This window comes from Phacochoerus africanus, chromosome 12 (assembly GCF_016906955.1).
Source record: "Phacochoerus africanus isolate WHEZ1 chromosome 12, ROS_Pafr_v1, whole genome shotgun sequence".
Classification (NCBI taxonomy): Eukaryota; Metazoa; Chordata; class Mammalia; order Artiodactyla; family Suidae; genus Phacochoerus; species Phacochoerus africanus.
Window position 1 is genome coordinate 33139204 of NC_062555.1, and position 22781 is coordinate 33161984.

The following is a 22781-nucleotide window of genomic DNA, read 5'->3' on the forward strand; positions in this document are numbered from 1 at the left end:
GCTCCTTCTGTGTGGAGGGCTCTCCTTCCTCCACGACCCTCTCAATAGTGTGACAAGAGGCTGAGAAAAGCAGCATGAGGTGCAGAGCTAAATGCTGGGGAGGGGCCTGGGGGACATGACAACCTTTCCGCCTTCTTCTTTCTTGGCCCTACGGGGAAATTCAAGAGTCTCCCCAGTCCTGGATAATTCACAGATTTGCTCACTCACTCATTCATTCATTAGCCAACATTTATGCTAGAACATAAAGGAAGGTCTGTATTCACCCCAGATCTGCAGTCTTGCAGGGACAAAGACAGGTCAACAAGGTGACATCAGATATAACACAGGTGCTTTTGAAGGGGTGGTGCTGGCACAGTGCTCTGTGACCACCAAAGAACGTATGTCAAGGTCTACACAGTGAGGCATCGATTAGGCCACCCTGGCTCCACCCCAGCCACATGCCCGGCACGGCTCCCAGCTCCTGTTGGAGCTGCGGCATATAGCCTGAGAGCCAGTCCTTCTCCCCTACCCAGGAGGGTCCCCTCTGCCTTAGCCTGTTAACTGCCACCCATCCCAGGAGACCCAGTTTGCTGTGCCCTTGCTATTTCTTTGCAGACAGGTTCAAGGTTCTTCTTGTGACCCCACTGTGGAGTAACAGTGTGATGCTGTGAGACTCTTCCCCTCTAGACTAGGGGCCAACCTAGCAGAGGTACAGGCATGCTCGATAAAGAGGGTGCTCAATAAAGAGGTAGGATGCTCAATAAAGAGGTGTCGTGTACATGACATATTCGGGGTGACCCAGGCAAGAGCGTTTCAGAGATTAAGTGCCTGCCTTTCCCTTTCAGTGTGACCTCAGACCTGGCCAGACCATGGCTCCCAGACCTAAATCCTGGGAGGTGCCGATTTACTGGTGATCTCTTCCAGCTGAGCCTCTGTTACTTTTTCCACCAACTGGGACAGAGCAAGCTCATGCAACAAACTCGAGACTCTCCTGAAGCCTCCAATGTTCCCATCTCTTTTCTCTTAGGAAACGGTGACCCATCTGTCTCAACAGAGGCAACACTGCCCCCTAGCTGGCATTTTGGGAATGGACGGTGGCAGTTTCAATTCTCAACCCTGGGGGATGCTGCTGGGGGTGGGTAGGTGGATGCTGGGTGTCCTGCCGTGTACACACAATGCCCTGAGAATTAAGAATTCTCTTGAGTCTGCCTGACTTTTTTTATTTAAAATTTTTTGATTTTATTAAAAAAAACATATTATCGTTGATTTACAAAGTTCTGCCACTTTCTGCAGTTCCGTAAAGTGACCCAGCTATACATATACATATATTCTTTTTCTCACATTATCCTCCGTCATGTTCCATCACAAGTGATTGGATACCTCTGTGCTATGAGGCAGGATCTCACTGCTTAGCCATTCTAAATGGAATAGTTTGCATCTATTGACCCCAAACTTCCCAGTCCATCCCACAGCCTCCTCCTCCCGCTTGACAACCACAAGTCTGTTCTCCATGTCCATGAGTTCATTTCTTTTCTATAGATAGGTTCATCTGTGCCATTTTTTAGATGCCACATAGAAGTGAAATCATACGGTGTTGGTCTTTCTCTTTCTGACTTAGTTCACTTAGTATGGGAATCTCTAGTTCCATCCATGTTGCTGCAAAGCATCTGCCTGACTTTTGAGTGTCTGCTGAGCATTTATAGAAGAGGAAAATCTGTTAATGAGCCTCTGAGCTTGGGGCTCAACTGCATTTGACATTATGATCCAGAGGGTTTGGGAAGGGAATGGTTCAACTACATACTGACTTTCCCAAAAACACAATATTTTGTAAATTGGTGGAATTATATATATGCATGTTCTTCCTAAGCTTTCCGGAGCTCTGACCACCTCCCAACCCCCCTGCTTCCGAAAGTCGGCCTCTTGTTGTGTTTGAGTTGCCATTCTAGCCCCTCGGCATTCATGGTGTTGCAGGGGGCAGACAGTTAGGTATGAGCAGAGGAGGGGGGCATGGGGCCAGATGGCAGGAAACCATGCATCATGGTTTAGTTGCGGGGTTCATGGGCAGCTAAAGAAAAGCGGGAACCGCCAGACTGACAGGAAACCACACATTTTGGGGTGATAAGTGCCCTGGAGGCAGACAAAGAAAGGTGGAAAAGGGAGCAAATCTCCAGAATGTAACCTGTTGCTCATTATAATAAAATTATAATAAAATTAGCTATGCAGATAAGAAGCACTCATCGAGCACTGATGCCAGGACACTTCCAATAAAAGCTAATAAGGAAAATTTAAAAATCCTTCTTCCCTTCGGGAAGGTGGAGCTGGGGTGAAAATGAAGGAGCATGATCCCGGATCCCCACCTTCCCAGTGAATGTCCCGCCCATGCAACTGGATGCCCCTTATAACAGGTGTGCAAAGAAAGGCAGGGCAGCTGCTGGCCTCCCTGCCCACCTCTCCTTAAGAGATGCATTTCTCACTTAAATAAATCCTCACTTTTGTTTCTCAATTTCCGTCTTGTTTGTGTATTCCTTCTGCGAGGTGACAAGAACCTAACCTTAGGGAACAATGGCCTCTGTAGGGGTTACATTCAGTGATTCTGCAGATGGACCTGTGTACCCGCCCAGGTCACAGCCTCCTCATTGCCCAAGCTCTGCATTTACATACTGAAACACGTTATAATATTATAGTATATTTAAACTATACACACACACACACACACACACACACTTAATTAGCATATATAATTATGTATATGTATATATATATATTTATATACAAATAATATACATAGGGAGTTGCTGTCATGGCTCAGCGGTTAACGACTCTGACTAGCAACCATGAGGTCACAGGTTCGATCCCTGTCCTCACTCAGTGGGTTAAGGATCCCATGTTACCGTGAGCTGTGGTGTAGGTCACAGACGAGGCTTGGATCTGACATGGCTGTGGCTGTGGCTATGTTGTAGGCCAGTGGCTGCAGCTCTGATTGGACCTCTAGCCTGGGAACCTCCATATGCCACGGGTATGACCCTAAAAAACAAAACAAAACAAAACAAACATAGTGTACGTAAATAAATACATTAATATCTATAAATAAATAAAATTATATATATATATAAAATTAGCTATGCAGATAAGAAGCACTCATGATTCACTGACGCCATGACACTTCCAATACAAGCTAATAAGGAAAATTAAAAAATCCTTCTTCCCTTCAGGAAGGTGGAGTTGGGATGAAAATTAAGGAGCAGGATCCCAGATCCCCACCTAATAAAATTTTATATATATATATAAATTCCTGGAGTGTCTTTGTTATATTACGGTTAGGGCATTCTATGATCTTTTAAAATTACCTGCATAGGTACACTGTTATCTGTGCATTTTATTTCGAGAGGGCAGAGGCGGCATCACAGTATGTACCTTATGCTGGGTGGGCTGGGGCTGGAAACCACGGTTGGACAGTGATCTGTAGAACCTACGATCGTCCTTAATCGGGTTTCTTCTTCTAACTTCAAATCTCAGTAGGGCCTGAGACAAAACACTGCACTGCATGGAGGGGGTTGCGGTGTCTCGCCAATAAGCCAGTCCCCTGAATTATTACCCGCGTCAGCCCAGAAGCTGAAAAGTTCTATTCTGAGACAGTTATGCATGGGGGTGCTGCAGGAAAAAACGGGGTGCTGGCATTCAGCCCCATCCTATCCGCTGTTGCAGGTAAACCCATGACCGCCTGAAGCCAATCTACCACCTCTTGTGCTCATTTAACCTTTAAAAATCAGCCCTTTTCTCACTCCTCGAAATCAGTCCCTTCCCATCCCTACCCCTCATCACGATGAGCCTCTGAACTGCAATCAGTGTCCCGTGAGCAGCCCTCCATCAGGAGGCTGTCACTGAGTAAATTAAAAGATTCTCCACCTATTTCATGACACAGCTAACACACACACACACACACACACACACACACACACACACAGAAGCACAAATCTTTCATGTGAGGCCAGTAGCTGCTTCTCCTGAGATGCTGTAAAGGAAAACAACTTGCCTCTGGCTTCAATTGTGGATCTGAGTGCGGCTCAAAAAGAACACACATGGCTTTCTTCTCTTTCTTTTCCTTTTTTTTTTCTTCTTTTTGGAGATGACCTAAGGCTTACGGAAGTTCTCAGGCTAGGGGTTGCATTGGAGCTGCAGCTGCCGGCCACAGCCACAGCCATAGCAACGCCAGATCTACACCACAGCTCTCTGCAAGGCTGGATCCTGAACCCACTGAGCGAGGCCAGGGATCAAACCTACATCCTCATGGGTTCATAACCTGCTGAGCCACAATGGAAACTCGCCGTTGGCTCTCTTCTGTTTCCTGCCTTCCAGATCCTGATTCTGTGAGCTTTGGCCAGACCCTTGCACTCTGAGCAGACTTGGACCACGGAAGCCAGTGGACATGAGTGCTTCCAGCAGCCACCCTGAGCCAAGGCAGGCTTGCCCCGCGCTGCTGCCAGGCTCACACCTTCTAATTCCCCGCAGGGCAAGGGCAAGGGTGGGCCCGGGGCGGCTGGTGATGTTTGCCTGCTTCCCAGGTCAGCCCCAGAATCAGAGGCAAGAGAGAAGAGAGGCCGGTTTGTCCAGGTTTAACAAGAATCCTGCTGGGTAAGTTTAGTGAAAATCCTCCACCCTTGGTACCTGAGCAAACGCCACATGCCCAGTCTTGATATCTGATCACCTGGGGCCCACCCTCAGCAAGAATCCTGATGAGTAACCTTTAAAACTTCTTATTTTCCTGATGCCTCAACACCCCCACAAACGGGCTGTGAGCAGGCTCAGGGGCACCAGTGTGTAACGTGGGCTGAGACACCAGCTCCCCTCCCAACTGTGACCCTATGCCATTGCAGTGCACCGGTGACACCCCCTACGCCTTTCCTTGGGTACCCACCCTGATCCCCAGTAAAGGCGCTTGCCACGGGGACCTCTCTGTACTATCTCCCCCCTACCCCCCCAAGTCTGAGCTCTGGGACCCTGCTGTCTGTCTCTCTGGGACCTGAGACATAAGAAACTATGTCTTCGCCTGAGCCTCTCCTGTCTCCGCTGGTGGCTGTGACTGGCTGATCATCTCATAAAAGAATCCAAAGCAGCCAATCCAGCAAGAAGCCCTGCAGCCTTTGGGTTTCCTCTTAGCAACATTCCACCCACCCGGCTGGCTCTGTGGTTATAAATCCCCAGGGATTCTCACTGGAGTCTCCAGCAAAGAGTCACACTCTCTCCTCGGCAACACACCCCACCCCCAGCAGTACCCCCTGAACAGAGCTGACCTGACTAGTCCTTAACCAGAGTCATGAATTGTTTTTCTTTCTTTTTTGCTTTTTAGCGCCGCACCCACGGCAGATGGAGGAAGTTTCCAGGCTATGGGTTGAATTGGAGCTGTAGCCGCCACAGCCACAGCAACGCAGGATCCGAGCTGAGTCTGCCACCTACACCACAGCTCACAGCAACATCAGATCCTTAACCCACTGATCAAGACCAGGGATCGAACCTGCGTCCTCACGGTTCCTAGTTGGATTTGTTTCCGCTGAGCCACAACAGGAGCTCCCCATGAATTCCTTTGCACGAACACCTGGAGGATGTTCACGATCCTGGATCATGAACGATGGATGCACTTCCTGTCTGGGGCACTGACTTCTCCATGTGGACCTTCCAGCTTGCGGCTGTGCTTTCCCTTGCCTTCCTTACTGAACCTCAAAGGAACCTCTGGGGTTAATGTGGTCGTTCTCCCGTCCAGATGTGGAAACCAAAGGCTCAGAGGGGCCAAGGCGCTTGCCCGAGGCAAAGACAGAACTCACTGCCGTTGTCCCTGAAAGGGGCAGGGGCGAATTGCCCAGAAGCAGGGGGAGACAGGGATAAACAAGGATTTGCAAATTGAGAGCAGAGTCTCCATGCCTCAAAGCAGGGCTGTGCTTGAGTTCCCGGATGAGGCTTCCCACTCGCAAGATCTTGCCCATTTAGTGCAGGATGATCCCGATTTCAAGCAAGAGTTTAAGTCACTGCTACAAGAAAGGCAAGCAGACAGGGTTCCCGTCGTGGCGCAGTGGTTAACGAATCCGACTAGGAACCATGAGGTTGTGGGTTCGATCCCTGGCCTTGCTCAGTGGGTTAAGGATTTGGTGTTGCCATGAGCTGTGGTGTAGGTTGCAGGTGTGGCTCGGATCTGGCGTTGCTGTGACTGTGGTGTAGGCCGGCAGCTGCAGCTCTGATTCGACCCCTAGCCTGGGAAATTCCCTATGCTGCAAAGGCGGCCTTAAAAAGACAAAAAAAAAAAAAAGTGTATTGAGGCTTCCTCTGGAAGGGCTGTGCTCATCTCTGAATCCGTTAGTCACATGCTGTTTCCCAAATAATAACTGTCCTTAAGAAATCTCGTTTTGTCCAAGAAAATGCTGCTACACTGGCCTGACACCTTGGCTTTTATGATGTCCTTGAGTCAGGAAGATTGCACCAATACACACACACCTTCAAATCTTTCAAGTGTAGATGAGTGGTGAGCAGGTGAGCAAAAGATTTCAAAGGCCAAAGGAAGGGGTCTGGGGGCCTCAAGCCACCTCACGTTGCTGCTCTCAGCCCAGGGCCTTTGCACTTCTTCCTGGCTCCTCCCTTTCCGCCCCCATCAAGACCTACTGGCCTGGGCTGGGACAGACTCACTCATCCTTCACCTTGCCCTTGGGAAGACAGGCCAGGAAACTGCTCTCTCCATCAAGATGGACAGAATCCACCATGATCTTGAAAAGCAAAATATACTCCAGTCTTCTCCCATCTGAGGAAATCTCACCTCGTCCTTGAGGCTGACCCCTCCCTGTGCTCACGAAGAACCTTGAAGAATCTGAAGACAACCCAGTTTGACAGACTCAAACTGGGATTCAAGTTTCTAAAATCTCTCCCTGCCGGGTGGGCGGTGCGTTCTCACTTTTCACCACTAGATGTCGCAGCAGGTGCAGGGGGCGGGCCCAGACCAGCAAGGCTCCTTCCAGAAACCTAAGTGTGGGTCCTTTCCAATGCAGACCACCGTTGTGATGCAGAGAGGGGCACATAACATCAAGGAAGATGCTGAGTGTGCTCCCAGCTAGCTCTAGAAGCGGGAGAATACTGAGTTCTTCGGAGGAGGAGCACCAAAGTCCACCCCGGTCTAATTTAACAGAAGCTCCAAGCCCCCTACCCCCCGCCCCCGTTCCCCGGGCTGGTCAGGCCTCACTGACTGGGCCAGAGAGCAGTGGCGGTGACACTGCCTGGGGGTTGAGGCTACCATGGGACCTAAGTCTTGGCTCCTGCCTTGAAACATCCTCTTGTCTCAGATGCCGCTGCCCCCAAAGGCTGGCGGATATGGCTGGGATGTGCTAAGGCCTGGAGGCTTCTTGGGTGCAGGCTGGGAAGGTGGCATGAACCCTGAGAAATCAGAATCCTAGACCAAAAGCAGACCCCCAGGTGGTCGTAAAGGTGCGTTGGTGATAGTGAGAAGCTAGAACACATGGTATTTCCCCCTTAGCTTTAACCATCCTTTTCTCTCTCTCCCTCCCTCCCTCTTTCGTTCCTTCTTCCTTTTCTCCCTTTCTTTCTCACTTCCCTTTTTTCCTTTTACGGCCGCGCCCGGGGCATATGGAAGTTCCCAGGCTAGGGGGCGAATCGGAGCTACAGCTCCCAGTCTACGCCACAGCCACAGCAACGCCAGATCCCACGAAAATCTGGAGCCTACGCCATAGCTCGCAGGAATGCCAGATCCTCAACCCACTGAACAGGACCAGGGATCAAACCCGCATCCTCCTGGATACTAGTCAGGTTTGTAACCCGCTGAGCCACAATAGGAACTCCTGGGTATTGGTTTAAATGTCACCATCAGAGAGGCATCCCCTGACCAAGTCAGTGGAAAGCAGCTGCCCCCCTCCCCATCTCTCTGCTTGCTCCCATTTCACCCTGTTTGAATCCCCTGTACGTCCACCAGGGGGCAGCAAACCTTTCTGTAAAGGGCCAGGCAGTCTCTGCTGCGACTGCCATGTATGTAGCTAGAAACCAGCCACCAACCCGAATAAATAGAGGGGGGTAACTGTGCTATGATAAAACTTTACAAAACAGGTGACGGGCCAGCTTTGGTTCCATGGCACTGCCACTCATTGACTTACCCTGATACTGTGACTACCTTTTTAAATGAGTTATTTGGTAACTGCATGGCTTTTTGAAGCCCTGGTGAACCTCGATTTCTAGTTTCCTTTCTTTCAGCACCTTTTGCCTCCTGGCAATTTAGCTTTCACTTTCTCATCTGCAGAGACGACCAACTATCAGCAGACTGCTGGGAGAAGGAGCTCTGATCTGGGAAAGCCAGATAAGAGCGTGGAGAGTGACGTGGCTTTTCACACGTGGCAGGATGCAATTAGACCCAGCAGGAGAGGAGCAGCAACGGTTCATTATGCAAATGCAGTTTACTTGGGGTGAATTTTTAAATTCTGGGCAAACTCCCAACTTTGACCTCTTTTTCGAAATACTCCTGGGCATCTTTCTTCACTAATCTCAGGCTGAGGAAAAGCAACTCCTTTTAATATCAGTTTATAGGAAAGCTGATTAGAAGGACAATCAAACAAAATAAAAATAAGCCAACCCCCCAAACCCCTTAAAACCAGTATGTTAAAATCAGATAAGAATGGAACTTGGAGTTCCCATCGTTGCCTCAGTGGTTAACGAATCTGACTAGCATCCATGAGGACCCAGGTTTGATCCCTGGCCTTGCTCAATGGGTTAAGGATCCAGCATTGCCATGAGCTATGGTGTAGGCCAGCAGCTACAGTTCTGATTTGGCCCCTAGCCTGGGAACCTCCATATGCCTCGGGTGCGGCTCTAGAAAAGACAAAGGAAAGAGACAAAAAACAAACAAAAAAAACCAATAAACCTGGAGTTCCTGTCATGGCTCAGCAGTAACGAACCCGACTAGTACCCATGAGGATGTGGGTTCGATCCCTGGCCTCACTCAATGGGTTAAGGATTTGGCTATTCTGTGAGCTGTGGTGTAGGTTGCAGACAAGGCTTGGATCCCGAGTTGCTGTGGCTGTGGCGTAGGCCAGCAGCTGCAGCTCTGATTTGACCCCTAGCCTGGAAATGCAGCGAGTATGGCCCTAAAAATATATAAAAAAATAATAATGATGATAATAAGCCTCTCTGCTGGCTTTCTCTGCAGACAGAGCCTCCTCCTCAAGGCAACTGCCCACAAGCCCTCTGTGATGCATCCTCCACCTCATTTAACACATAGGGAGGAGGTCCTGCCGTAATCATGCTCAAGAACCAGATTCCAGGACTGGGCGTGCCCACATCCCAAGCCATTCTTCATTTCAGGGTTGATTTTTTTTTTAGGAAAAGAAAAAAAAAAAAGAAAGAAAGAAAGAAAGAAAAAGGTAGAAGGTGGTTAGAGAGGCTCTGCAGCCAATTCCTCCCTTTCTGGCTCATCCGGAAGCCGAGGTCCGGGGTCGTCTGGGAAATGACTATGCGAACCAGCATGCGGGTCTTGCTGAACGCGGAGCTGGGAAGACTCTGCTGAAGGGAACAGACCCCAGGTCACCCCTTAGAAGGTCCCCTGTGGATCCCTGCCCTCCCCCTGGGCTGGCTAGGAATCCACACTCGAGAAGCCCCGAGCCCCGGCAAGGGTCCTGAAAGCTGGCATTGCTATTTTGGGCTGGATCTATGCTCAGCACTAATGAGCATGTTGCCTGACCTTACAGAGCCCAGGTTTCCTGCAGGAACGTCCCCATCTTGGGGATGTGAAATTACAGGGCTGCCACATAGAGGGAGGCTTAAACAGGGGCTGTCACTAAAAGCGACTCTCAAGTGTACCCTGCCACAGCTGTGGTCGATGACGATACCCCAACATCTGCTCCTGGGGGCTGGGTCACAGGAGGGGCCACCATGGAAACCTCCACGTTTCCCCAGGATTGGGAGAATGGTCTGGAGGATGCCAGTGAGGATGCGGCAAACACATGGCGCTTACTGTGTGCAGGCACTGCTCGAAGGAGACATGTACATCACCCCTTCGACCCTTACCACCATCCTGTGAGCAGCACTATAGGCACCTCATTTAACACATAGGGAGGAGGTCCCGCTGTGGCTCAGCTGTAACAAGCCCATCAAAGAGCCATGAGGACTCAGGTTCGATCCCTGGCTTTGCTCCGTGGGTTAAGGATCTGGCATTGCCATGAGCTGTGGTGTAGGTCACAGACATGGGTCAGATCTGGCGTTGCTGTGGCTGTGGGGTAGCCTGGCAGATGCAGTTCCAATTTGACCCCGAGCCTGGGAACATTCATGTGCTGCAGGTGTGGCCCTAAAAAGCAAACAACCACCACCACCATCACCACAAAATCTAGACACCAAAAAACAAAGGTGAAAATTAATAGGAAAAAAAAAAGGAAAACCCATCTGGGACCATGCAAGAACCCACGCCACACTGAATTCAAAATTCTAGACTGGGAGTTCCCGTCGTGGCGCAGCGGAAACGAATCCGACTAGGAATCATGAGGTGGCGGGGGGCGGGGTGGGGGTGGGGGGTCGATCCCTGGGTTAAGGATCCAGCATTGCTGTGAGCTGTGGTGTAGGCTGCAGATGCAGCTGGGATCCCGCACTGCTGTGGTGCAGGCCAAAAAGAAAAAAAAAATTCTAGACTGGAACAGACACCCTTTCCCTGAGATGCGTGGGGGTGCACCTACTGTTTATGTGCTGAATTGTAAAAGTAGCTGAAGCACACTGCAGAAAATAGGGGAATCAGATTAAAGGAGAAAGAGCTTTGAGCTCCGTCAAGCCAACCCGCTCAGCCTTGGCTGTGGCATCGGGCCCTCTCCTTCCTGTTTTTATTCTGGGCTTTTATTCATTGTTTCCCACCTGCTGTAATGGACATCTGGTTTTGCACTCAGCATAGTGATCTGCTTTTATTATTTTATTTTATTTATTTATTTTACTTTTGGCCTGCACCTGCGGCACATGGAGGTTCCCAGTCCAGGGGGTGAATCAGAGCTGCAGCTGCCAGCCTACACCACAGCCACAGCAACACGGGATCCAAGCCACATCTGTGATCTGCGCAGCAGCTTGTGGCAACGCTGGATCCCTAACCCATGACGGAGGCCAGGGATGGAACCTCAGGTTCGGCATGGACCCTACGTTGGGTTCTTAACCAGCTGAGCCAGAACTCCTAAGATATCTTGTCTATAAACATAAGGTGCAAATGCCGGGCTCCCTACTATAAAATCCAGCAGAAGTCAGAGGCTGCACACCAGTGATCTCTGAACCACTTGGCCTGAAGTTGTGTTTCATTTGGTTGAATATCGATTCAAATAAAGAGAATTTTAAGACTGGGAGGCTTTCTGTGAAAGTTCATTGTTGACTTGCTGACAGGCTCTTAGGCTCCCTGCTCCCAACTCCCCACCTTGTTTTGCCTGTAAACAAAAAGCTTTCCCTTATTTTTCTTTTTTCTTTCTTTTTGCTTTTAAGGGCTGCATCTGCGGCATATGGATGTTTCCAGGCTAAGGGTCGAATCGGAGCTGTAGCTGTTGGTCACAGCCATGCGGGATCCAAGCCGTGTCTGAGACCTACACCAAGCCGTGTTGCTCATGGCAACACCGGATCCTTAACACACTGAGCAAGGCCGGGGATTGAACCTGCATCCTCACAGATGCTAGTCAGGATCGTGAACCACTGAACCACGAGGGGAACTCCCTCCCTTGTTTTTCCAGTCCAAATTCTCCCTCAGTGAGACAGTCCGTGGTGGTACAGACTGGAAGAACACGAGGCCCAGGATGAATTTAAGGGTTTCCTGTAGGAAGACGTGAGTAAGGAGGGCTCTCCGTCTGGAACCAGTAGATCAAAAGGAGCGTGAATGTGTGCCATGGCCTGAGGGATCTCAGGGTTTATCAGTTGTCTGCCCCGTGCCTTTGTGGGCAGTTCACAGACCTCAAAGCACAAAGCTGTGGAAACGAATCATCTTCCCCAGGTCAACTCCAAGCCCTGGGGAAGAAATCATTCCTACGTGTGTGTGTGTGTGTGTGTGTGTGTGTGTCTGTCCCCTTGGCCTCTCCCTCACCCAGACAGGGGGACCACTGTGAAAATCAAACTTCTAGTCGCTAGGGACATTAACACATTTATTCCTCCCCCAGGCACTCTTTAGTTTATATGGCAGGACCTTGGGGGGATACCCTGAGCTTATTAATCAGCACTTATATCAACAGTTATTTTTTTCATTCCTGTAACTTTTTTGTTGTTGTTGTTGCTTTTGGGGGCTATACCTGCAGCAAATGGAATGTCCAAGTCTAGGGGTCAAATTGGAGCTACAGCTGCCAGCCATAGCCACAGCAACACCGGATCCGAGCCACGTCTGCGACCTACACCATAGCTCATGGCAATGCCAGATCCTTAACCCACAGAGTGAGGCCAGGGATCGAACCCACAACTTCATGCACCACAGCGGGAACTCCATTCATTCCTACAACTTTCGTATGGTGAAAAATCATTAGTACATGATTGCTACAGGAAATCTGGACAAAATACAAAAATGTTTAAAGAAAAGTGTTAATTACAATAGCAAAATCCAAAGACACCACTCTTAACTCTTTTCTTTCCATGCGTTAAAAAAAAAACATAGCAGGGTATAATGTGCCCAGAATTCACCTGCTCTAAAGCCCAGGCACAGCCTAAACATTAAACTCTTGTTACTAAAACCTCTTCAAAAACATTTTAAAGGCCCCAAACCAGCCTATCTTGCACTTATGTGACAATTTACTAGACATTATTGTTGGTTACTTGATGTTTTCAATTTTTATTACTGTATTATAAATAACACTGCAGGAGTTCCCCATCATGGCGCAGTGGTTAATGAGTCCGACTAGGAACCATGAGGTTGTGGGTTCGGTCTCTGCCCTTGCTCAGTGGGTTAACGATCCGGCGTTGCCATGAGCTGTGGTGTAGGTTGCAGATGCGGCTCGGATCCCGAGTTGCTGTGGCTCTGGCGTAGGCCAGTGGCTACAGCTCCAATTAGACCCCTATCCTGGGAACCTCCATATGCTGCGGGAGCAGCCCAAAGAAATAGCAAAAAGACAAAATAAATAAACAAATAAATAACACTGCAAAGGACATCTTTGTGTATACAGCTTATTTCCCCTGAATTTCTTTCATACATATATATTTTTTAGGATACTCGCAGATACAGAATCCCTAGCTTTTTTTTTTTTCCTGTACTCACAGGATGCAGAAGTTCCTAGGCCAGTGATCGAACCCACTCTACCGTAGCGACATAACCCCAGCAGTGACGATGCTGGATCCTTAATCAACTAAGCCACAAGGGAATTCCAGAATCTTTAGCTTAAGAGTGTGACTTTTTTTTATTTTCTTTTGGTTTTTTCTCTTTCTCTTTTTTGGCCACCTTGTGGCATATGTAGTTCCTGGTCCGGGGATCTGATCCAAGCTGCAATTGTAACTATACTGCACCTGCGGCAATGCTAGATTCTTAACCCACTATGCTGGGCTGGGGATCAAACCTGTGTCCTAGCGCTCAAAACACTAAGAAAGAAGCAGAGTCAGTTTTCTCATTTCTCCTCCACGTCATGGGGACCCAGGTATTACAGAGAGAGTGGGCAGAGAGAAACCAGGCACAGCCACTGTAAAGAGGCCCATGATTTCCCAGTTCTGATACAGAAGAAACCAGAGAGGTGGCCCTTGAGTTTATGCAAATTAATATGCAAATCACAGCACAGGACATGTGCCTTGTGGGACCACCTGTGTGTCCAATGCCTCTTCTGTTCATGCTCATAGTTTACAAGGGAAGAAAGAGAACTCTTCACATAAAAATAGAGGATTTCAGACTGACAAACAGAATTTCTCACCTTTCGGAGTCTTGCGAGGAGACCTGCTACGTGTTCATGCTGTTCTGATTTAGCAAGATCTTCTGCTGTCTTTCCATCCTGTTGGAGAAAAGCGATTAGATTTTTCCTTCCCAACAGAGAGCTGTGTGTTCCATACACCAGTTCTGCTGCCTGAGGCAGAAACAAGCGTCAGGAGCAAATAAGGGGGACAAAAAAAACCATGTCCTACATTATTTCCTTACTGTGGAATCTTTGTTTCACTTAGCTGCTTAGGAAAGGAAGATAAGAAGTAGGCAGGGAGGAGTTCCCATCGTGGCTCAGTGGTTAACGAATCCGACTGGGAACCATGAGGTTTCGGGTTCGATCCCTGGCCTTGCTCAGTGGATTAAGGATCCGGCGTTGCCGTTAGCTGTGGTGTAGGTTGCAAATACGGCTCGGATCCCGCGTTGCTGTGGCTGTGGTTCAGGCTGGCAGCTACAGCTCCGATTCGACCCCTAGCCTGGGAACCTCCATATGCCGTGGGAGCAGCCTAATGAAATGGCAAAAAGACAAAAAAAAAGTAGGCAGGGGGTTCCCATTATGGTTTAGCAGAAATGAATCCAGCCAGAATCCATGAGGACATGGGTTCGATTCCTGGCCTCCCCGCTCAGTGGGTTATGTGCTGTGGTATAAGTTGTAGACGTGGCTCGGATCACGAGTTGCTGTGGCTGTGGTGTAGGCCGGCAGCTGCAGCTCTGATTCGACCCCTAGCTTGGAAACTTCCCGTATGCAGCAAGTGCTGCCCTAAAAAGCAAAAAAAAAAAAAAAAAAAGAAGCAGGCAAAAATCGTGGCTTGGTGCTTTGAGGTTCAAATGGTAAGATGTCACAGGCCCCCAGGCTTTAATCAAACTGGGCGCCTTGTTAGAGGGCAAATTACTCAGCATCCTGAACCTCCCCCTCCAATTAGACAGACGACAGCAATTGTCATCAGCTGCCAAATTCTAGTTAGTGGAAGCTAAGGTCTTAAAAACCCTTCCATGGGCAAACTTCAGCACTCCTAGCAAGCTAGTTACTGGTAATGACTGCGCTTATCAAAGAAAAGGCTGAGTTTTACTGACAATTTCGATCTGAGGCTTTTCAGTGAACATGAAAGGAGGAAATAAGCAAGGGTCCACGGCTCTTCGGTGTTTGCTTTTTAATGAGAGAATTTTCACGGGGCTGCAGTTTCACACTGAACGGATTCATTTCTGTCTCCAGGCGGTGAACACGCATGTTAACACTGATTGGGCGCCGCCTATGAATCACCGGTGCTGACCCAGCTCTCAGGGTGGGCTGCCGGGAATGCAGGCTGTGCACATACCACTGAGGCGGGAACAAAGGTCGAGGTGCCCCTCAGCTGCAGTTTTAGAAATCATTACAAATGTAAAAGTAGAAAAGACGAGAAGTGCAAAATAGGTGCAGGCATTTTTCTTAAATCAATAATTTTCTTTTTTGTTTTTGCTTTTTTTTAAGGCTGCACTTGCAGTGTATGGAAGTTTGGAAGCTAGGGGTTGAATTGCAGCCATAGCTGCTGGCCTATGTTACAGCCACAGCAACGCTGCATCTGAGCCATGTCTGCAGCCTACACCACAGCTCACAGCAACGCCGGATCCTTAACCCACTGAGTGAGGCCAGGGATCGAACATGCATCCTCATGGATCCTAGTCGGGTTTGTTAACCACTGAGCCACGAAGGGAGCTCCTTAAATCAATAATTTTCAACCTGAATTTCTTTTATTCTGATAACTGGACTATCCTTCAAAAAAATTTTTTTTTATTATAGTTGATTTACAATGTTCTGTCAATTTCTACAGAAAAGAAACAAACTTGAGGACCTGGAGAACAGACTTGTGGTTGCCAAGAGGGAGAGGGAGTGGGATGGACTGGGAGTTTGGGGTTAGTAGATGCAAACTATTGCATTTTTCTTTCTTTCTTTTTTTTTTTTTTTTTAGAGACAAGAGTTCCTGTTGTGGTACAACAGTAATGAATCCGACTAGTATCCATGAGGACTCAGGTTCAATCTCCGGCTTCACTCAGTGGGTGTTCTGAACAGTGGTGAAGGTCGCAGATGTGGCTCGGATCTGGTGTTGCTGCGGCTGTGGTGTAGGCTGAAAGCTATAGCTCCAATTTGACCCCTGACCTAGGGACTTCCATATGCTATAGGTGCCGCCCTGAAAAAAAAAAAAAAATACTAGAAGACTAAGCAGCTTTGGCCTATCTCTCCATGTTTACTGTGACAGTTTAAGTTCCATCCCTGGGGAAGCCTGGGGGTACCTGGATCTGACTGACAGCACCCCTGCCAGTCTCTCAACCCAGTTTACCATCCCAGCCAGCAGATCAGCTTTTCTCAGCCTCAGCACCACTGCAGTTTTGGATAGGACATTTCCCAAAAGCAAGGGAAACTAAGGAAATCTCATTTTAAAATATGGGTCTGGAGTTCCCAACGTGGCTCAGTGGTAATGAACCCAACTAGCATCCATGAGAACACAGGTTCGAACCCTGGCCTCGCTTAGTGGGTTAAGGCTCCAGTGTTGCCATGAGCTGTGGTGTAGGTCGCAGACGTGGCTCGGATCCCGCGTTGCTGTGGCTGTGGCATAGGCCCGGCAGCTGCAGCTCCAATTTGACCCCTAGCCTGGGAATCTCCATATTCTATGGGTGCAGCCCTAAAAATACAAAAATATATATATATATAAATAAAATACGGGCTCAAGAGCAAAGCCGGGAGGCGGAGAGATGTGCTTGGGTTGTGGGATGGTAAGCCTATGAAATTGGATTGCTAGGATCATTATACAATTACAGATGTGATAAATTCATTCGAGTAATAATAAAAAAAAAAAGAGCAAAGCCAGACTTTCTAAAGAAGAGAGAAGTGCTCCTGACACCCATTCCTCCCACACTGAGGGGCCTCTCTTCGCCCTCCCTGAAAGCCCACGGCACCCCCAGGGCTCCTCGCTAGTGGGGGCGCATCTATGAAAGATAAGCACACACACATCTACCAAAAACCATGAAGGACTGTTGTGCAACACGGGAAGCGAAAAGGCCAGTGGCAAACAGCAGGTGTTCTGGCAGCGAGGGCCTGGTTGAAAGAAGAAGATGAGGCATTACAAGCGCTTCCCCTGGGTCTGTGTGGGCAAATGTTTACATAACCGCCCGGGAGGAAGCGGACGCTTAATAGCAGCCTGTCTGCTTTGCAGTGCAGCTGCCAAGCACTTGCTCTCCCCTCATGCCCTGGGGGCCTGGGATGTTTGCAATTGCCAGAAGGCTACTCACCAAGGTCAGTGCCTCCACGTTGGCGCCCGTCAGACACAGGTAGCGGACCACGTCCAGGATCCCGTTGTTGGCGGCAAGGTGCAGAGGCGTCCGTCCATACTGGAAGAGACAAAAAAAGGAGATGGGAGTTCCCGTTGTGGCGCAGTGGTTAACGAATCTAAGAACCATGGGGTTGCCGGTTCGATCCCTGGCCTTGCTCAGTGGGTTAAGGATCTGGCGTTGCGTGAGCTGTGGTGTGGGTCACAGACGTGGCTTGGATTAGGCGTTGCTGTGGCTCTGGCGTAGGCCATTGGCTACAGCTCCGATTAGACCCCTAGCCTGGGAACCTCCATATGCCGAGGGAATCGGCCCTAAAAAGGCAAAAAAAGACAAAAAAAGTCAAAAAAAAAAAGGAGATGAAGGGGAGTCCTCCCACTGCCACTGAGAATGACATTGATGGCGCGATCCCACAGGGCCGGGCTGTGTAAGGATCTGGGATCCATCGGAAAGGAAGAGGAGGCGAGGTCTCCCTTCTCCAGAAACCTGCCATCTCCCGGGGGAGGCAAGCCAAGCAAAATGTTTGCAAGTATTTTTCAGTGAAAAGAGTGACTTGAGGAGTTCCCATTGTGGCTCAGCAGTTAATGAACCCGACTAGGATCCATGAGGACACAGGTTCGATCCCTGGCCTTGCTCAGTGGGTTAAGGATCCGGTCGGTGTTGCCATGACCTGTGGTGTAGGTCGAAGATGTGCCTCGGATCCCAAGTAGCTGTGGCTGTGGTGTAGGCTGGCAGCTGTAGATCCAATTCAACCCCTAGCCTGGGAACCTCTATATGCCCTAAAAAAACAAAACAAAATGAGTGACTTGAAAATAAAACTTCAAAGGGTGAAAGAGGGGGAGGCTTATCATATGATAACTAAAATGAGTCTCCTGCTGCGCTAGCAGAAAGGATGCATGAGTCAGGGCTAAGGGCCCCAAAGTTCTGGAAAGATCTGCATCACAGTTTCCTGAATCTGTATTTAGATACAGCGAGGGAAGAAGGCAGGGAAGGGCAGCCACTTAAAACGCGGTAATAAAATTCCAAGGCCATAGCCACCATTTTTTTTTTGGTCTTTTTAGGGCCACTCCCATGGCACATGGAAGTTCCCAGGCTATGGGTCAAATCAGAGCTGTAGCCGCTGGCCTACACCACAGCCACAGGAATGCCAGATCCTTAATCCACTGAGCAAGGCCAGGGAGCGAACCTGAGCCACGACGGGAACTCCCCCACCATTTTTTATGACTATGATTCTCCAACTGTGTGCCAAGCCATCTCAAGGCACTGCAGTGAATTCATGGGGTGCCAAGAAATATTTCAAGTTTTTCTGATAGAACCAGTCGGTTCAAACACCAAGAAACTGCTAGCTCCAGGTACTTCCGGGTCTCAAACAGCAGGCACTGACTTCCTTTCAGTGACGTCTTGTGTGCATAGCAGGAGGTGGGTGGCTGCTGTGATAAGCAGCAGATATCTTGAGAAAATCCATGCAGGACAGGATATAAGGGTGGTGGTGTCCACTTTGAGTCCAAAGTTTAAGGGGCCATGAGGTGCCCATTAAGCACACACATCCTATGAGTACACAACTGTGGTTAATTAAGAATGAAATAAAAGGAGGAGCTCCTGTGTGGTGCAGCAGAAACGAATCCAACTAGTATCTGTAAGGACACAGGTTCGATCCCTGGCCCCGCTCAGGGGGTCGGGGATCCAATGTTGCCGTGAGCTGTGGTGTAGGTTGCAGGTGAGGCTCGGATCTGGAGTTGCTGTGGCTGTGGTGTAGGCTGGCGGCTGTAGCTCTGACTCGACTCCTACCCTGGGAACCTCCATATGCCACAGGTTTGGCCCTAAAAAGCAAAAAAGTTTTCTTTCAATTTCTGTGGCTCATTTATTCCAACAGCTACTAAACTGTTAGGAAATAAATACCAGGTTATTTGGACGGAATTACTTAATACATTTCTTTGGCTCTGGAGGAAAAAATTAAGACATTATGGACATTAAGAACTGAGCAAGTTCAGAGTTCCTGTCGTGGCTCAGTGGTTAACGAATCCGACTAGGAATCATGAGGTTGAGGGTTCGATCCCTGGCCTTGCTCAGTGGGTTAAGGATCCAGCATTGTTGTGAGCTGTGGTGTAGGTCGAAGACGTGGCTCGAATTTGGTGTTGCTGTGGCTCTGGTGTAGGGTGGTGGCTACAGCTCCGATTAGACCCCTAGCCTGGGAACTTTCATATGCCGAGGGAGTGGCCTTAGAAAAAGCAAAAAGACCAAAAAAAAAAAAAGAACTGAGCAAGTTTGGGTGTCTCTGTTTTGTGCTGTTTATGCGCAAAGAAACATAGGTTTTCGTATGACGTTAACATGTTCTCATTTAGCATATCCAAAGAACACAGAAGGCTATTTGGTAGAAAAATGTATTCCTCTCCCACTTTCTCCCTCTCCCAAGTTCCCCTACTCAGAGCTGGCACACCTTCCAAGCTTTTCTCTACGAATCCAAAAATGGAGAGAAATGATGTGAAAAGCCAAGATAATCATCCTCCACCTTCTAGTCTGTCACTTGCTTTATTCACCTGACAACAGAGTGTGACTACTTTTCCAGGCCTATTAGGAAATCTATTACATTCTTTCCGATACCTGAGTAATATTCAATATATGGATATATCATAACTCCTTTAGCCAGCCAGCTGAGGATGGGCACTTAAGATGGGTTCTATTTCTTGCTCATATAAATGCACCTGCAGTGTGTGCATATTTATGTCTTCTTTATTGTTAACTTCTAGAGTGATTTAGAAAGCAGAAAGGACCCTTTCAAATACCCTCGAGTTAAAGTGAGACGGAAAGGAGGAGGCTGGGAAGATGTAGATGAAGCCTTTGGCTTTCTGGGTAAAGAAAGCAGTCTTGGTGACAGAACACAGAGGTTTTTTTTTTTTTTTTTCCCTGTCTTTTTGTCGTTTCTAGGGCCGCACCGGTGGCATATGGAGGTTCCCAGGCCAGGGCTCTCATCGGAGCTGTAGCCACCGGCCCACACCAGAGCCACAGCAACGCTGGATCTGAGCCGCGTCTGCGACCTACACCACAGCTCACGGCAATGCCAGATCCTTAACCCACTGAGCAAGGCCAGGGATCGAACCCGCAACCTCATGGTTCCTAGTCGGATTTGTTAACCACTGAGCCACGAAGGAACTCCCGCACAGTTTTATAGACGGGAAGAAGGTCATGAAGAGACCTGTGATGAAGAAAAGAGACAGGAGAGTTTACACCTTTGATGGCTCCTCATGTTTCACAGAACAAAACCCAAACTCCTTAGCATTCCATTGAAGGTTTTTCACCATCTGGACCCTTTCCTGCTGCATTTTCTCTTTCCCCAATTCTCTTCCCCTGAAATACCCACACTATGGGTGAGCTACAGGGTGTCCAGAACGTTCCCCAACATACATATATGCCTCCCTCCTCTTCTTGAAATATGCTTTCCCCTCTTCTTCATCTGTCCAAGTCTAATCATTTAAAATGATCACCTCTGAAAAGCTTTCCCTGCTTTCTTTAAGGTCCAGATGTTCCGGTTTCCGGAGCGCCTGTGCCTCGATCACAGCAGGAGTTGCGACACGAGATGCTCTTATAGTGAAATGTCTGTCTGTCTGAAAGCAACCTGCGGGCAAGGACCACTCCCTGATGTGCACTACCCCCTGGGTGCCTGGCACAAAGGACGGCGTTCATCAATGCTTGGCAAACGTGGAATGCTCACCCACGCTCCCGGATGCACACACACCTGTGTGTGCACGCGCAAGCACAAGCATGGGTATTTTGACACCCTTTTTCTACCTGTGCTGATAAGAAGAGCCAACGCAGAAAGGAACAAAGGGCTAAGGGCCGTGCACTTTGCTTTGTCCAGTTCCCTCCTCTCCTAAAAAGCCACTCTCCCGATGTTCTACGGGAAAGAACGCAGACCGAGAAATGTGTTTCACTGTAAAGGGGTCAAAAACTGTGACAGGTTCTTGTCATCTGTTGGTGACAGGGGTAGGATCTGAATGGCCCTTTTTATCTCTGGGGGGACTGAATCCAGGCAGGGAAAAGGCAGGGCACACCATGGGAAAAGAGTGACAGTCTGTGGGACGTGGGCCATTCCTGTGGCCATGCCCACGCTGACAGCCAGTTCCTAGGGTGAATCCACCTAAAGCCAGATGTGCTTTCCAGGGAAATGATGCTTTCCTCTTACTTTTCTGCACACCTCTTAAGATCCTCTACAGCCCCCATCATCTTTCCTAAAATAAACAATGAAAAAGGGAAAAGAAAAACAAGCTGACACCAATCCTTCTGAAGAAGGGCCAAGACCGGGAAAGCGCTGAGCCTGCAGCACGGAAGGCAGCCGGGGGAGCCCGTCTGCAAGTCCAAGGACGCAGGGCTGCTCATCGCCCACACGCTGCCGCTCGGGGCGGGTTCTAAACTTCGCTGGCAATTCCAAGAGGTTGAAATTGTGGAACGAATGAGTTTTGCTTCAGCTGGAGCGCAATTCAGTGACAAACGTTTATCGAATGCCCTCTAAATGCCCTTGCTGTGGTGTATACAGTGAGAACGCAAGTTCATGTCCGCACGTGTGACCTACCGCGCCATCTGCAGGATCAAAGTGTAGAGGCTTTTCCATTAAAGAAGCCAGTTGTTTTTAAACATGAAAGTCTAGGGGTATCTTGCCAGGTATTTCATGAAGCATATTTAACAAAGGCATTCTGTGCCTTCAGGTGTGGGGTGAACATCCAGTCCCTTCTTTAAAGCAGCCCTAGATGCTGTGCTCCTCCAGCTCCTCAGAAGACAGCTAATTGCAGATGCTGAGCACACAGCAGGCCAGCCTTGCATACAATGGCCACGTCAAAGTATTCAAATGAGGGCCAGGAGATCCCTAAAGCTGCTTTTTATTCATTTAAAGACTCCCGGAAGGAAAGCCAAGGTCTTGGTGCTGCTTAATATTACATTTAGTTTCCTCCTTAAGCCACTTATACAACTGACTTGGCAAAATTAAAAGAGGATAAACTAAGAAAGCAACCAGCAGCCAGTGGCCAAGACCTAGGATCCTGCCTATTCCGATTTCCAGAATATGAAGATTACCAATTTCAATTCGCATTAGAATTCATCATATAATATGCAAGAGGAATTTTTTGTTGTTGTTGCTATTTTAGGGCTGCACTTGTGCATGTGGAGGTTCCCAGGCTAGGGATCGAATCATTGCTGTAACCACTGGCATACACCACAGCCATAGCCACGCCAGATCCGAGCCACACCTGCCACCTACACTGAAGCTCATGGCTACGCCGGAGCCTTAACCCACTGAGCGAGGCCAGGGGTCAAACCTGCATCCTCATAGATCCCAGTCATGTTCATTAACTGCAGAGCCACTAAGGGAACTCCAGGAATACTTTTTTTTTTTTTTTGTAGAAACACTTTTCTAGCTATTTCAGATATTCATTCTTTTTTTTTTTTATTTCAAACAAATCATCATAAAATCCTGTTGGTATCATGTCTGCCATTTATAAACAAACATGTCTGGCAATTAAAATAAATTCATTCTACCTGGACTTTGTTTTTAATGCAATTGTAACAAAATATGCTTGCCTTGCATACAGTTACAAGGCTGAAACCATGTTGAATATCCAACTGTTCTACCATATTTGGTAATGAA

The 22781-nt window shown here is 48.6% G+C and overlaps 1 protein-coding gene across 6 annotated transcripts in view; it reads right to left on the reverse strand.

Annotated features, from left to right (window-relative positions):
* DAPK1 (death associated protein kinase 1) overlaps positions 1-22781 on the reverse strand; it is a 219309-nt gene that overhangs the window by 25941 nt on the left and 170587 nt on the right. For all 6 annotated transcript variants that reach the window (XM_047755509.1, XM_047755504.1, XM_047755506.1 and 3 more), the window contains exons 18-19: positions 17111-17209; positions 13845-13922 (exon numbers count right to left, since the gene is read on the reverse strand). In XM_047755509.1, the coding sequence (XP_047611465.1) occupies positions 13845-13922; positions 17111-17209 (177 nt within the window). The remainder of the gene's footprint in view (positions 1-13844; positions 13923-17110; positions 17210-22781) is intronic.